Below are 17,129 nucleotides of genomic sequence, written 5' to 3'. Positions count from 1 at the left end.
TTGTCACCTTTGAATACATTTTAACAGCCTTTAATGACAATATTGTGAATGAATTGGGTTTTGTATTTTTATTAACCTGATTTATGTCTGTTAGTTCAGTATTTAACTCAATTTTAACTAAGTGAGTCAGGTAAAATACTGCATAGTGATGCTAAAGGGCAGTGTTGTGTGTATCCGTCTATAAAGGCTCCACAGCCATGATACTGTACTTTGGCTATTCTGGCAGGAAAAAATTAAGACGTATTCATTAATTAAGAAGTATTGTGTGTGAAGTTCTCCAGCTTCTAAAAAGTCTCAAACGTGAAAGCTGCCCCAGATAAGAGGTGCACCAAACCGAATTCAAGAGCCTGTACCCACCCACTATAGTTCCAGTTTGTTAAAGTCTTTACACAGCTTCACAAATCAGGTGTTTTTACTATGCATAAAACTACACAATGTTAATGTTGTTATTATTATTGTTTGTATTCATTAACATGATAAGTGAGTATCAGTCAAAATCCGTAAAAACAGTAGATTTCAGATTAGGGTTGCTGTCGCAGAAGCAACTGGACGTTAAAGTCATTGTAAACCCTGGCAACAGTGCTTGTGCATGATCTATTGTAACTTTCCATTCACACTAAAGGCTGAAAGGTGCTCTTGTGCCTAATGAGATCTAGCTGGAAAAATGCCTAACCATTTCACCTTTACAAAGCTCTTAATTGAAAGCTTAAGGTCACAGCAAGAGAAGGGCCACAGTTAATCAATTTCCTGAGCAGTCTGTAATGCCTCAAATGTAGGGAGCCTGGGTCTCAACATTTAGAGACGTGACCCATACCTGCCTGAGGACATCAACCCAGACAGGTCCCTCTGCAGGGATGGATAATATCCCATAACTGCAGATCCAGAGGCTCACTGGCTCTGTGCTGCAGGAGGCGGTCACACTAGGTACTGAAGGATAACTAAGTTACAATGCTTTATGTATTATGTATGCTTCCTCCACAGATTCAGACTGTACAGTTGTTATTGCACAACCTCTTATATCCTTAAAACTACTGTGTCTCAAATAATGAGACCACACCACACCAGCAGCTGAAAAGAGAGTAAGATGATGTCTTCTCTTAACTTGAGCACAAAATGCAACAATACTTTATAATGACGATGTGAATAAAATGACTGCCTGCAACACTTTGAATCGTGGTTAGGCGGGTAAAGTGCGAGTGAAATGTATATAATTTTGTGGCCCGTGTAGACAGCTGTATTGATAAGATGTTAGGCGTGAAAGTCAGGAAGTGTGAGACAAAACATCTAAAAAAGGCTGAAATGTGCCATGTGAAGGCATGCTATAAAACCTATTATAGCCTAACCCCGCGCTCACACTAGACCTAATCCCAAACACAGCATACATTTCTACAAACCGAAGACTTTTTCTAGGGTAATTATGAAGACATTTGCTCTTATAATAATAACACACACACACACACACGCACACACCAACACACAGCACACAATAATGGCTCAAGGCTACATTAGCCACCTCTAGTGCCAGGTATCTGTGATGAGTATCGTCAGAGTAAATTGTGTCAATCTCCGTTTTCTAATAAACAACAAATATAGTAACTTTTATAAAATAATCTTGTTCTCTTACTATTGGTCTTATGATCTCAATTCTGAAGCTGCTTCTATAAATAGCTTTCTAATAAATATAGCTAATAAATATATTCTCATCAACCCATGTCAATTATTATTATTTCCTTTATTTGTTTTTTAATTTCTGTTTACATTTCACATGATTCAAACAAATACTAAAGTAGTAGTCACATCTGTGCCATTGTCCTTATTAATGCTGTGTTTCTTTTCCCCCATCAGACGGAGCAGTGCGGCACACAGCGTAGCATTAGGGGAAGCTCTTTTCCTCACCAGCCGTTTGTGTGTTCAAACTGAAACATCACAGCAGTCTCTAGACATCTGGAATTCATGCCGCAATGACTTATGGACATATTCTCGGCCTCACTGTTTTTTAATTTATCTCAGTGCTATAAATTTCCATCACGGTCCTGCCTGCCAGATTGCAGTGTGTCATGTTTCTGTCTGTCTCTGCAATTGTCTTCAGTGGCATTATCATTCACGTCATGGTCATGGACTGGAGCCAAGAGCTTGATTGGATCAGGAGTCACCGAACTTCCAGTTTTAATTGAATTGAAGCTGCTCTCTCCCCAGGAATCTACTAGTGGCCCCTGGGTAGAAAATACTAAGCAGAGCATTAAGAATATGCATGAGATGGTTAGGTGCATTAACTGGAGGCTTTAAATAGGTTAATAGTCAATGAATATCAATACATTTTATATTTTTTATTCTTACATTTCCATGGTCAGACTTTATGTGGCTTCATTTCTGAAAAAGAAAATGTAAACAAACCATTACTTTGGAATCTTTACTGCAATTTGGATAAATATCTCATAACAAAATGTGGAGATGAATGTGGAAGGAAGTTGTGCCCTCTTCTGATCATACATTTTTTTTTTTTATCCCTTTATCTTGATTGTCAAAAACTCTCAGCTTTTTATCTCTTTGATGTGCTGGGCTTCACATGAAGAACAGTCAGGCTGAGAAAGTAGTTTGGCTTTTTTTTTTTTCTCCCAAAAGCCTGGCATCATTCTCCGCCATGTTTTCCCTCAACTGTTTGTCAGCTTGGAGGCAGCTCGATCATCTGGCTAACTATCACAGTTAAAACATGTTTTCCCATAAGCGCATGTGGAGAATTCTCAGAAGCTCAGGGGCTTCCGCTTCTGCTGTTGCTGCCCCCGACAAAAACACAAACACACAACATCACACATAAAATGGAGTTCACATGAGAGTGCTTATTGGGGAGTTGTGGGTAATGAGTAAAATTTTTCCTGAATTAATTATTATTCCAGAATGAATTATCATTTTTGTGTTTTTGCAAACACCGCATGCTCACATCCCACTGATCAATTAGCGTAACTGCACTTATCCTCCTTAAATCTCACAGACCAAAGGCTTTAACACTTTTGTCAGAACACACCTCAAACGGATATCAGAGTCCCTTCTGAAACAAACGGCTGGCGGGCCTGTGACTGCTTCATCCCAGCTTGGAAGTGGAACTCTGTTGCTGTTTAATAGCAGCGCCCAAATGAGCCTTCATATTTACATTCATATTCATATCGTCAAAATTTATTTTGAGAATAAAGAAAAAAATAATCAAAAGCCACAAATGGCAGGAGATTTAATTAAAGACTTCTAACTTCATACATAATATGCAACATAAATGTGAGGATTGAGAACATAGTTGTCCATATCGTAGATTAACAACATATATTGACATGTAAAAATTAGATTATGTGATGCCTTATCAGCCTACCTACACATCATAACATCACATATTCCATCATAGAACACCAGCAAAATTTACTTCCAAAGTAATCTGATGTGTGATACATAGAAGAAAAACAAATAGCCAATATAGAAATGCCTAATTTCTGTGCCCAGCCCCCAAAATGAAGGTTCACCCACTGGGATATTGTCCATCTTCTGAACAACTGAATGAACTGCTTACAGAAGAAAAAGAATACATTGGGGACGCCTTGGTAGCTCACCAGGTAGAGGGCGGGATTATATTTCTAAGGTCATAAGAAAGACGAATTGTGTGCTTTGTCCCTGCGACAGTCAAGGTTGCTGTAGATCAGTATCAAGTGATGAAAGATGAAATGTCCTTGAGAGAGATGGTTAACCCCCACCTGCTCATTCAGTGACACCTTGATCATCAGATACCCTACTGAAAATGGCTAAACTGTAATTCACACCTGCTCAAGCACCATGTTTTTGTCATCTGTTCAATTATAGGTTGAACGATACTCACAGCAGGTCAGGAGGACAAATCCACAAACTGGCAAATGACTTCAAAACTGCGATATAGACTGTCAAACTGTCAAATCTGAATCTGAAAGCTGAAAATGAGTGTAACAGAGACTACTGAGAACAGTTTTGAATTCACTGTCTAGAAAGAAATTGTATAATTTAAATGTGACTAAATTCACTACAGCATGTTTGTGTCCACCAGCCTGGCTAGTCTGGGATCATTTTATGACTAGGGAAGCCAAAAGGGACAAAAGCCCAGGTTTCTTTGGATGAAATGCTTGGTTGCAGTATTTTGCTTGATTTAAGGCAAATTCCTTTGGATCTCATTTAACATGCGTTACTCTTTTGCACTTCATAAAGTTGCCTTCTGCATCATATCTCACTTTGGTAAACACACTGTTGTAATAGTGACTGAAGAGTCACAGGCTAATATCCACCACAGCTAAAGTATCTATCAGATTGTCACTTGTATTCAGTGCCCTTGACTGTTAGTCTTTGATTTAGCTGTGTCTCAGATAGGCCTCATTTGTATCACAGCAATAACTGCTACTTGTAGAATTCACCAAGGCCGAAGGATTTGACAGGCAGATGGAGGGCTTTTATAGTGTAGTTAAATTTAATCTATAATAGTGGGGCATATACAACTTCTAATGTTGGATGGATGGATGGAAGGACTATGTTTGCTGGCAAGAGTCCTGGCAAGATTTTTCTGAGCAGTGAAAATAGCAGTAGCCAGACTGGGGTAAGATTTCTTGTTTTGCCTAAAAATTTGTCTGTTTCATGGGAACATTTATGGGATGGCTGTGCACCCTTCTCACTGCATGTTGCATTTTATTTCTTCATTCATACTCTCAGATGTAATGTTTTATACATAAAGATTGACAATGTATAAACTGGGTCCAATACACAGAGCAAATCCTGGTTGTTTCCTTACTCACTTACTGTAGATGGATGTGGACATTTTTCAATTCAGCTCAATTCACTGTATTTCAAAAAGATAACATCCACACAATATCAATACTTTCTAGGGAGTCTTGGGTGCATATACAGTATAAATAAAACAATAATAACAGCCAGGATCCCAGCTGCTGCAGAGTACAGAGACTAGGAACCTTTGGAGGAACTAAATTATTTTTCGCAGATTTAACCCCCCAAAAAGTCCCTGCTCAGGGGGTATACATTCCACAAGCACAGGAGTTTTGGGGGTTTGGCTTACAGCACTGAAAATTTCTGATTTGACGAGTACTCACTATTTTAGTTCAGCCACAATTTTAAAAACAATCTGCAGCAGCAAAGCAGTTTGTTTTTGTTCATTGTGCTTTGACACATCAACATGGAGATACAGAAGACAGCATACAACAGATGGGCTGATGATGAAGTCTAGGCATTATTGTTGCGTAGTTGGATCCAAAAATGATGCATAAAACAAACGTTTTGTTAATACATGGAATAGTAGTGGACAGTGGAATAATTTGCCTAATCTTTGCAGGTCTTTGGATGAAAGTGAATACCCTAATTAATGACTGGCATGTCTCATGACAGGCTGGACTTAAACTGAAAGATATGAACCAGGTATTAATACAAAAATGATAATGGTGAAATAAAAAAATTAAATCAGCACCTCTTTGCCAAGACAAAGATGCTATACAATGGTTTGTTAACATACTTGATTGTGGCGATTCATTCCTGACCTCTGGGAAGCAATTCAATTCAATTCAATTCAATTCAATTCAATTCAATTCAATTCAATTCAATTTTATTTGTATAGCGCCAATTCATAACAGAAGTTATCTCAGGACACTTTTCAAATAGAGCAGGTCTAGACCGAACTCCTTATAACAGTATTTACAGAGACCCAACAGTACCACCATGAGCAAGCACCTGGCGATAGGGGCAAGGAAAAACTGCCTTTTTAAAAGGCAGAAACCGAGGACAGATCCTTCGGCTCTGCGTGGGTGGTCGTCTGCCTCGACCAGTTGGGGAGGAAGAGAGAGAGAGAGAGAGAGAGAGAGACACAGACAGAGGTGCACAGCTAACAACAGTAGCAACAACTACACTAATAGTAGTGACTGATGATGATGAACAGGAAGAAGCAGTCTGTGTAACAATGTAAGTGGACCTTTGATCTCAAATTATTTTGTTACACATTAGTTAAGTTTGTTTCTTATGTATACTTGACTGATGTTAGTATACTGAAATCATATACTGTATCATTTACATTTTTGGGATTTTTGCTCACATTACAGATGCCTGCAAAAATCCTTATGTTGGAAAAATTCAGTCGTCATTAAAGTCATGAGTTTGTGAAAACATAGCTACAGAATTTGTCAAAGTTTTTTGTTCAGAAACTGTGCAGTGTGCATTAGAGAAGGGGTCTATTGTACTTTCTTTTCCTGCATACGTATACACCATGGTAACAAACCCAGCCTGAACCTTTCAAAAGATTAGCATTCCAGCTCCCAGAAGGAAACAAGCCTCCCATTCATGTGAAGAACAAATTCAGGTAACATGAAAATGGGTCTTTACGAAATCCTCTCAAATTATAGCAAAATGATAAAAAACTAAACTCCATATAGCGGCTTTTAAGTGGTTTGCTCTGAAGGCAGTTCATTCTCCTGTGTCATCAAGCTTTGCAGATTTAATACTGTCGCTCCTGATCAAATATTCATCTGTACTGTATGGTGAGTGGCTATTTAAACCACCGGGAGAAGTGAATTGCCCTGCCATTCCCCCTCACCTAGGTAATCAGACCCAAATTGAAAATATCCAGCCACAAATTTCAGTCCAAGTTTCAATATTCCCTTCCTGCCAGTATGATGTCGCATTTTCTACCGAGCCTGCTGGCTGTAAAGGTGGAGACAATATAAGTGGCTTATGAATGAGATTTGAATTTCATGGCCCAATACCATTTAGAGTCAGTAATTGGACAATATGTATTCTGTACCCTTAAAAGGCACTACCGCTTGTTCTGATTTGAGTGGGGAAGCAATTGGGTCATAGGAATAGCATCAAATAATGGAGTCATACATGTGTTTCCATCAACTATCATATTACCATTTCTTTGCCGATGCTGGGTCCTATTCTATCAGCCATATGTGGGGAAATGAGTAAGAAAGATTGAACAATATCCCAGAGGATTTTGTGGTAGGCTCGCAGCTTGACACTCCCTGCAGGCCTCTGGAGTCTTTTCCTTCAGTTGCTAATGGAAATAGGTTATGGAGGAATAACAGTGGCCTGCAGAGGTTGGTCAGTTTGGATGTCTTACTGGTTTAATGAGTTTCTCTATTAGCTTAGCAGATTTAGGTAGTTAATGGTCTGATTCGTCCACTTTCTGCAAGTCCCCATTGTTGTTGTTGCCGTGCTTCTACAGTAGCTCAGGGCCTTTCACATTTTTCGTGTTTTGCGGGCACCATAGTTTTTCCTACAAAGGCAAGCGATATTCAGTTGGTCAACAACTTCACCACTCGATGCCACTAAATCCTACAGTCATTGTTTCTTTAAAGGATAAGTCTGGTCTTTTATTGCTGTCAACAAATCACATGAAAAGATCCAAACCAATGATTTGTTTCTCTCAATTATTTACGAGTTCCCTAACCTGGCAATCAGCCCCAAGATCATTATACTTGCTACTGAAGACACAAATCTTCAAAAACAACTAATTTCCTAAAGCAGCTTTTAGTAAATTACTTAAAAGAGGAGTAAATAGTGTAATTGATGTATTTTCAGCTGCAGATTTGATCCCCATTTATCATTCACAGCACGACAATGTATGTAGGATTGACTCACCACTTAAAACTACAGTCCCCATGTTGATCCTCATAATGAAGGTACAAGAAATTTTAATATATACAATATCTTGCCTACTACTTTGGCTATATAGGCAATACTGAATTTAGTGTCAGTTTTGGTCTTGTCACAGGATATACTGATGATAAGAAAAATGTCGCCAGCCTTATTCTTTAAGTGAGAAAACATTTTTTTGTAACTGAGTGAACTAACCCTTTAAACAATAATTGTGTGTATTAGCAACTTGTCATCACAGGTTATGAATGAAACTGAACTACAATAATTCATGAGGGTTAAGAGTCATTGTTTAACCATCTTAGATTAAAAGAATGGGAACACTTCCAAGCGTCTTGGCAGGGCCCATGAGCTCGCCACCATGAGGGATTACTGAAATAAGGGATGAGGATGTCGCTGTGATGTCTTGGATATTGCTTCCCGCTGCTGCTTAGGACAGCCTCGTCAGTCACATTTTGTGATTACCTCTGAGCTGCACCCAATCATAATTAAGGTGATGACAGACTCATCGAAGCCCACCTACGCTGCTTTACTGTGGTAAAATGACGTGAAGAAGAAAACTTGATCAGAAGTAGCAGGGAGTACATTTTCAAAAGGATACTAGAAAGCATGAGGGGGAAACAATATGTTTAGCGAGATAGAGAACATTATGTCCCCAGATTATCCAAGGCTATTATTCACCACACTCTACCCAAGAAAGGCAATTTGATGAGGCGAAAGGTGCCAAAAGCCGATTCAGATGTGACCACTATGTCTCCATGGGGAATTTCGATTCCTTTTTCCACCACCAACTGGTTAATCTTCTCTCTCCTCAGCACCTAACAGAGTTCATACTTCTTAAAACCAGATATAGGAGAAGCCAAATGGGTCAGAGCATCCTGGTGAACATACAGTACTCTCTGGAGAGTGGGGAGCATGAAAGCAATGCTAGAATACAGAATGCATGTCATACTGTCACTCTGAGAAAGATATGAGCTGACACCCAGACTGCTATTTCTCATTGGGCATATGAGCACTAGATTTCACTTGACCATAAATGAGAAAACAGACTAAACATTGAAAGTTGCTTCAAGTAGCATTTAGAGCATTAATACATGACAATACGATTAATTGTGGCTCCTTGGTATAATTACTGTTAGCAAATGAGAACAAGGTTGAGAGGACCATAGCTGTATCTGATGCCTTCAGCTTTAGAGCTAATCTTTCTCAGAATTTCCTCTTTTTGTCTGCATGTGTTTGTCTTCTCTTTGGCTTTACTGAAGAGGATAAACATGTTGAAAGAGACTTTTCCATGAGCACTTCACTAAACATCTGCCATTATGATATAGCTTTAGCTCTGTTTTCACACAGGCAGACAACAAACAATTAGTAACTGAAAACTGCCCTGTATATATAAACTTGAAAGAACTAATGAGTGACAAGGTGCAACTGTGCAGGCAGGTGAACAAAATCAGGTGATTAACTAAGGAAGAAACCGCAAAGAGGAGAGAAAATAGGAAATAATCATACACTAAACTTCTGTCTTATTTCTTGCCAAATTAACACACACACATTATCTGCACATTCTTTTTATGGTAACTACATGCATAGCACTGATAAAAGCTAATGACACTGACCTCCCTGTGAATCCACTACTCATCCTACGTTACTTTTGTCTGATCACAGGTACAGGACTTTAAATGGTGGAGGGCTCTCTTAAATAGGTAGGTAGGTAGGTAGGTAGGTACTGTAGGTAGGTAGGAAGGTAGATAGGCAGGGAGGTAGGTAGGTACTGTAGGTAGGTAGGTAGGTAGGTAGGTAGGCAGGTAGGGAGAGTTGATATATGTAAAAATATGTCTTGAACTGTGCCAGCGATTGTCAGAAATGTAATTGTAAAGTCCAATGAGGAAGTCCTCGCATCCTCCCAGTCCACTGATGCCCATACTGCAACAGGGTGGGAATGAGTTAAACAGTTTAATGACCACTGATGGGAATGATCTCCTGTGCCATTCAGTGGAACACCTTGGGGGTATAAGTCTGCAGACTCTTCTGTTCACATAAATGTCTGTGTACATGCATATATGTAATTTTTAGATATATGTAGGGGGAACAAATGTGTATGTGTGGTACGTGTCTGCATATTTTTCAAAGAATCAAGCAGTGCAGTGCCTGCAAGTGCAGGCAGTGGAAATATATTTCCTGCTGGGACAATAAAGACTAACTAAACTTCCATATTTAAATGTGGCATTACATATACCAGGTACATACCTGCATTAAAAAACTGTGAGTAAACTGCTGTTTATCTCCTATTGTTAGCTAGGCTAGCCATGGACTCCAAATTCAAAAACCAAATGTGTCAAAAGAAAAACGAGAATTTAATAGGATGTGGACAGAATTGTTTGCTTCATTGCCAATGCTGCTTGCTTCATGTGTGGACAGAAATTAAAATTATATATTTTGTGGCTCCAGACAGATTTTTTATTTATTTTTTGGGGCAAAAATGTCTCTTTTGATAGTGAAGGTTGCACACCCCTGCCATAGAACAAGTGATCAAAGGACTCTGGGATCATGGGATCCTAGTAAAACAGGAATGACTCCAAACCAATCTGCTTTATCATCAGTACTGGTGGCAGTTTCTTGCAGTCCACAAGGTCACATAGGTAAAAATTCAAGATAATTTATAATTGAGCATCTGAGACCTTTTATGTGTTTGGTGTCATTTTGCTTATTAAGTGGAGGTAAGCATGTTTTAACCTTTTCAGTCTTCGGATTTTAACTCTAAGGACTACCAATAGATACATAGACAAGTAAATAGACTCCTCATGCTTTTCTTTTCTTTGCAGCACTATGTGACTTCATGTTTAAGGTGTCTTTTGAGCACCCACTTCTACATAAAGTGGTGAGCATATATTGCATCCTCCACTCCTCCAATGTTTTTTTTTTTTTTTTTTGTTTTCCATGAACAGTGCAGCAGCCACTGCAGCTTGTTGTTTCCTGAATGTAAAGTAGACCGGGATATCACAGAAACTATGTATCTCACATAACCAGCTTGTTGACAAGTTAGTGCACCACATTCTAAAATAGTTTCTCAACAGCAAATATATAATAGAGCACCAAATAGTGACTTTAAGCTTGCTGTAAAACAAGTGTGACATCCATAGTGGCTACAGTTTATATCCAAACAGAGGAAAGGCAGTTGTAGAGAACAAAATATGCAATAGATTTCCATGTAGACACGACACAGAGTTATAGATTATCAAATAATATTCAAGTGTGGACATGCCTAACCTTTATTCTGCTGCCAGAGGGTTTCCTGACCAGGACATGTGCTGCATGATAATCTGTTCTCATTGGACTTTGCAGCACTGTCAAATGCTCCCCATCCCTCTTTTGGTCGCTGACTGCCACTGTGTGGTCATAAATATTTAACACATTTCTTCTGCAGTTAGATTTAAACTCTTTCACTTTACAAGCTTTATGGAATTTGATTCCCACATCACACTTATCAAACAGTGATGGTAATATTATATACTGTAGGAACGACTTAAAGATAAACTGGAACAATTGAATGCAAGTCTGACATTGTTCCTTATAGAAACAAAAGGAAAACAGGTTGTTTTATACCTAGGAAAACCCTAATCTTGTCTCATGGGCAAACAATTGAATCTGCCTCTGCAAAAACGACTCTGTTCCACCAACACTCCAGCCTGCATCATCCATCATCATTAAAGAACAGAAAAAAATGAAAACCCTTTAACACTCTTTGATGAAAGCAGCTATTGGCAATGTACTGCCTTGTATTTCTGAGCCCATTTTGTTGTTTGATGGCATATTTTACTTTATTACCCTGTGAAGGCATGTCGCTCCATGGCAGTTTGGCTGACAGGTTCAGACATTTCGAGAGGGGCTAAAATGATTTTTTATCTTTTTAAAATATCACCAGAAAATGCATCAGTTTTTCTTTTAGCCATATAGTAAAGGCTTCTTGCCTCAAAAGACCAGAATGCAATTCAGGTACAATATATATAAATGACACCCAGTTTTAAATGTAAATGAAAAATTAGAATTCTTTAGACACCAAATTGAAAATATAAAAACATTCAAGGTTAACTGAACTGATTTTGTTTTTACTTTAATTGTACATTTCGTGGGGGGGTGACATGGGCAGCACGCTGCGGTGGTAGGACTGACCGTAGACAGGGCTCAGCCCTGCATGGTGGAAGCTCTCCACTTTGCCAAACTGGCGCAGATGGAAGAGCAAGGTGAGCTTTCGTGTCATTGTCCTAAGTGCCAGGAAGGAGGCCAGGATCTGGGCTAGCAGGAAGAGGAGGTAGAGAGAGTGGACGGCTCTCTCTAGAGGCAGGATGATAATTCCTTCATCGGTCAGGAAGAACAGCAGCACTGGCAGCTGGAACATGAAAGACAGAATCCAGAAGGCTGCCAGCTCTGGCATCTGATGACAGGGAGAGAAGGGGAGAGAAAGTTTTGGGTTGGTGGATGGAGGCGATGCAAAGATAGAGCAGTCAGGCATCAAGTGTTTCGGTTGTATCCACATGAAAGCACAGACACACAGCCACAAACACACAAACTCAATAGACAGTTGTAGCCAAGAGCTGATTGTTTACACACCCAGGCAGAATACTTAAGCAGCCACTTCCTCCTCTATGTTATTCAGGAGACGGGTCCATAAAAGAGCTCTGTGTTGTGCTTCAGAGAAGATGTTGGTTTGAATTACCTTTTCTTTAAGGTTGCCAATGTAGCCCAGATAAAGTCGGACCACTTCAATGACTGTGAGGAGGATCATCCCAGTTATGAGCAGAGCCTGGTAGTACCCGGGAAGATAATAGAACTGGAAATAAAGCAGAGCTGGAATGTCAGTATGTCAGGAAGGTATGAAATCTTTTTACTTGCAGCTCACAGGACTTCAAACAGTGTACTATTTAGCAGCAAAACATACGTAAAAAGACGGATAAAAGTGATAGAGAACGAAGTGATTCTTTCAAATGATTCAGATGGCATAACGTTTGGCTTTACAGAAATATGAGATAATACAAATGAAAAGTGGTGCAGTCAACTATATATCTTGCTTCCACACTATTATTTTCCTGGTTAGATCTGAGGGGATCCTTATTGCTGCTACCACTAGACGGTGCCAGACCCAAAGGTATTCCTATTTGATGCGCAGTGGATTTAATTTAACACTACTTCTGAACACATAACAAGTATCCTGACTAAAAGTTTTTTTCATATGATTTAGTATATATTTTTGGGTTAATGGGTAAAGCCTTTAAGTTCAGTACAGTACAGTACAGCATGAATTGCTCACCAGAATAACCCTTCTTTTCATTTCACTGTTTGTCCATATGACAACATGACAGGTCATCAAAACTGTCCAATGAATGAGCTCCTTGTGACTTCATTTTTGCAATTCCTGGTTCCTGTATAAGTCAGTTGAACCAAGAACAGACTAAAAGGAAAAACTAAAAACATGAAGGATCTAGTTATGAAAATATAAATCACCAACTAACCTTTACTTCCAACATGAAAACAGCAGAAAACCACCAGCAGGGGAAATAAAACATGTTGAAGTACAGCAGCATCTGCAGGGGAAGGTGGGAAACCAACTCGTTGACCACTGCAAGACAAATAACAAGACTATGTAAACACTATTTACATACAATATTCATCACATGCAGGATTCACTATTATGAACACACTCACAATCAAAAATAATATATTTTTGCACAATACCCAAGTATACAGCTCAAGAAAAGGGACATAACCTCTAATGTCACAATTACCAGCCCTGCAAAGGTAGATCCAATGCCAGTAAGACTTTTTAAAGCGACATAAGACAAGTAAAAAATCTTTAAAAAGGCCAAAACATACATTAAGCATAGCATCACTCAATACGAATATAATCAATATGTCGAGAGAAGCATACCAAAATTAGTTTCAGCTACACATAATCCCATGTTACATGTTTGCAATCATTATACTATATTATGATGTATTCTAAAATGTTATCTAACATTTTAGCAGTCTGTGGAAGCAGTAACTAACCAGAGGCGTCCTCCTGCTCCCTGGTGAAGTCGCTGTCTGCTGTCCTGTTGTTGGTGAACACAGAGCCTCCCATGTAGGCCAGACCCAACTGCAGGTTCTCGGGAACAGGTGAGTAAAACACAGGCATTGTGGGTAGAGCTGGTGACCATGACAAGGCAGAGGAATCAGGAAGTGTAACAGTCCAAAACTGTGTTTGTGTCCCTTGCGTCTACTGCTAATCCTTGTTGTGTTTAAACCACATAAGTACACAAATGCATGAAGGCACAGATACAGATGGACACACACAGACGCACGCTGGCAGACACCGATGCTAATCAGATTATAGTGAAGGGGGGCGGGTTGAGGATTAGGCTGAGACAGCGGCATGGCAGTTTGTTAAGTAAGTTAGTGGCCATTCAGGATGCTCAGTACCTTTGTTTATCTGAATAGAGTATTTAGCAGTTATTTAAGCTGTGCACGGATAAAATGGGACCAAAACTAGAACCAAAACAATGCATGTTCAGTAAAGAAAAAAATAAATCTACACACATACTGTATATTTATTGTTCTCCCATGTAGATGTCTGTGTGCACTATGTGCTGTACAATGTTTTAATCCCATTCCATTCCAGGTGATAAATAGCCTACATTACTATCAGGCACATTAAATTCATCAATCCACTCCATCATTTATTGTGGTGTTTTACACATTTATTGACTGTTTTATTAAATTCAACATATAAACAGAGTGACACAGAACACACTGCACGCGGCACCCAGCCAGCGAGTCCTCAGAATGGTGCCTGGCTTATCGTTTTGGCCCTGGGGCCCCACTCATCATTAATGTGGCTGGGGTGCAGCGGCAGAGTTTGACCACAAGGTGTCGTCACAGCTCGTCCCTGGGGGTGTGCAGGGGGAAATGCTGGAACTCCTCTGGCACCTCTTCCCCTTTCTGGGACCTCTTGTAGAAACCAAGTGAGTCTAACAGGCTGCTAATCTCGTCTGCCTTCATTTTCTTCACAGGAACAGTCTGACGTGTCGGGAAGGAGACACACACAAGCAGACCCACACACATGCATTTGGACACATGGTTAAAGGCTTAAAAGCAGTGATGCAGTGTAAATTAGATGTGTACAGAGAAGTGTGTGTTTGCAGACACACACTGTGTTGTGATTCACGCAGGTTTATGCTGATACATTTGTTTGGCTTACCAAAATTGGATTTTTATGAAAACTTGTTTAGTCAGTGCTGATATAAAGGCTCCTCCTGCACATTTGTTTTCATTTATTTGTTCAATAATTTTAATTTAAGATTTTAATTTAGCCTCCGAAATAATTCTTCGTTTAAAGTCAAATTACTGTCTCAAAGGGCGCCCACATTATGAAACAGTAAATGAAAACCAATGTGACAAAAGAAAACCTCCTACATAAGCTTCATAAGGGAAAATAAAAGGTGAAAACCTCAAGAAAGCAGTAAAGTATGTAAAAAGTTTACTTTTAAATCACATGAGTGGCTCTTTGTGCGCTTAGAAGAGGCGAATGCCAAAGAAATTCATTGGTTTCAGTGGAGTTTTATTGTCCTATGCTGGCCTAAATGCAGGTTCAGGGGCTTTTCCACGCTGACAAAAATATAAGTGTGTGGGAGAGTTGTAATTTCAGGAGATAAAACTGTTGAAATTCATATCAACATTCATACCAACTATACTGTTTCAGTGCTCGGCTGTCAGAAACCCTAATTTATATACTTTCTCCCTTTTTCTTGTCATCTGTTTTTTTATGTAACTCAGTCTCAGTCTTTCAAACACACTCAGTCTTGACTTGGTATCTGAGAGAGGATGGGATATCAGATGCAGCAGTCTTAAACCTTCCCTACATGAATCTGTCTTGACATTCTTGCAATCCCCAGATAAGCCCCATCACAAGGCGGATGAGTAAAAAGATCCCCGAACTCACATCTCACCTTTACAACCTCGTCCTTTTCGTTATAGAATATCAGACGCGGATTCTTCTCCTCCGATGAATCGTATTCCAAGTTGTGGCTACACAGGAAAGAACGGATCAAGGGAAACAACAGGTAGGCAGTGAAGGAATAAAGCACATCCATCTGTTTTGCTATTTTTAGACTCACTCAACGTGATTTTAACTTGGAAGAGCAAGAGTTTTGGAAAGCTCACAGAGCTGGCACTGGACTTGGCAACTTGTTAGGAACATTGTTTTGTTTATGAAAGAGGTCATGAGAAAATCTGTGTTGGGGATTTTTGGGGAAAAGACAGGTCTTACCAAAAAGCCTGAGGAACACAAGGATACTACAAAGCCCAGCGCTCCAGGAGAAAATGATGGAGCTCGGGCATTTTCTTTATGCCTCATCCGACCACACTGGGAGCCTGCAGGGATGACAACAGACAGTTGTTAAAACAGCATGACAAATAGCAATGTGTGCACTTCGTTGTTTGTGTGATCAAAGGTGCCAGAAATAGGTTTCGTATCTCAGCAGAATACATACTGACATGACAGCACTTATCCCTCATCTTACTCATTTTCCCATTTGCTTGTTGAATGCTGTCACTGTGTCCCCTGTCCTCTTCTCATGTGTACTATATTTAATTTCAGACTCTGCACTGATGTCACTCATTCCTGAAGCTTTTTTATATTATAATCATGAAAAGGTATCCAAATGAAGTTTAAAAGTATTTCTGTCTGTACTCACCAGCAGTTTACCTCTGGCTATAACAAGCTTTTCTTCAACCGCTGTCTCGTTGGTGTCCGATGCCCTAACAGTAAGGGCAAGAGTGAGCACCAAGAAGGCCCACATTTTGTACGATAAATAAGTATCTTTGACTGCTTTTGACTAAGTTATTACCAACAATATGCAACCCTTTAATCTATTTGGACAGTTTCACAGGGTGGACAAGACCATGACACATTCCTATAGGGGAGCAGTGCCACTCCTGTGTTTGTTCTTCTTACTATTTCTTGTGGTTTTTCTATCAGAAATGTGTTAATTTGAGAAGTAGATCCCTGGTTAGCCAACTGGTCTACATAGATATTATTCTTCAGCTGTAGTCTTAGCTATTAGGCTGTTTTGGATTCCCAAAGGCCCCTGGCCTTATAGTCTATAGTTTCTTCCACATCAGATGTCATTGGGGGTCTGCAGAAACCACAGCACATCTGTGCTCTTATCACTTTTTCCCATACTGTTAACTTGCAGGTGGTTGATGGCCACTGATAGCCAGCGACACTTTCATAGCTGCTGAAAAGCACATTTTAGCTCAACTGGATTTGTACAGGTGTCCTTAAAAGGAGAAAAAGACACTTGCAATTATCCTAATTTGTCCCTTTGCTTAAAAAAAATTGTTGAGAAACTTTTAAGACTTATGTGCTAAAAAGAAAGGTATTTTTAATGTCAGGGGATAGTTTCTGGTGGGAGATTATATATTAAAGGTCCAGTGTGTAA

General features: G+C 39.5%; 2 protein-coding genes across 3 annotated transcripts; both read right to left on the bottom strand.

The window, feature by feature from the left end:
- Nucleotides 1–2,054: 2,054 nt before the first annotated feature.
- On the bottom strand, nucleotides 2,055–14,010 carry zgc:112294 (transmembrane protein 17A). Of its 2 annotated transcripts, XM_051422451.1 has the most exons (6): nucleotides 13,699–14,010; nucleotides 13,164–13,270; nucleotides 12,371–12,484; nucleotides 11,827–12,088; nucleotides 2,338–2,370; nucleotides 2,055–2,227 (listed from the first exon to the last, which is right to left on the bottom strand). In XM_051422451.1, the coding sequence occupies exons 1-5, from the start codon at nucleotides 13,823–13,825 to the stop codon at nucleotides 2,348–2,350; spliced, it is 633 nt and encodes a 210-aa protein (XP_051278411.1). In that variant the 5' UTR covers nucleotides 13,826–14,010; the 3' UTR covers nucleotides 2,055–2,227; nucleotides 2,338–2,347. The 2 variants fall into 2 exon arrangements, with proteins under 2 accessions (XP_051278411.1, XP_051278410.1); XM_051422450.1 differs by lacking the exons at nucleotides 2,055–2,227; nucleotides 2,338–2,370 and having other exon boundaries at nucleotides 11,752–12,088.
- A 355-nt stretch (nucleotides 14,011–14,365) lies between these two features.
- On the bottom strand, nucleotides 14,366–16,558 carry selenoe (selenoprotein e). Its single transcript, XM_051422435.1, has 4 exons — nucleotides 16,383–16,558; nucleotides 15,983–16,059; nucleotides 15,636–15,714; nucleotides 14,366–14,706 (listed from the first exon to the last, which is right to left on the bottom strand). The coding sequence occupies exons 1-4, from the start codon at nucleotides 16,485–16,487 to the stop codon at nucleotides 14,563–14,565; spliced, it is 405 nt and encodes a 134-aa protein (XP_051278395.1). The 5' UTR covers nucleotides 16,488–16,558; the 3' UTR covers nucleotides 14,366–14,562.
- Between the last annotated feature and the right edge of the window lie 571 nt (nucleotides 16,559–17,129).

The sequence above is a fragment of the Dicentrarchus labrax genome, unplaced genomic scaffold (assembly GCF_905237075.1).
Source record: "Dicentrarchus labrax unplaced genomic scaffold, dlabrax2021, whole genome shotgun sequence".
Lineage (NCBI taxonomy): Eukaryota > Metazoa > Chordata > Actinopteri > Moronidae > Dicentrarchus > Dicentrarchus labrax.
This window is presented reverse-complemented; position numbering and strand designations above follow the sequence as displayed.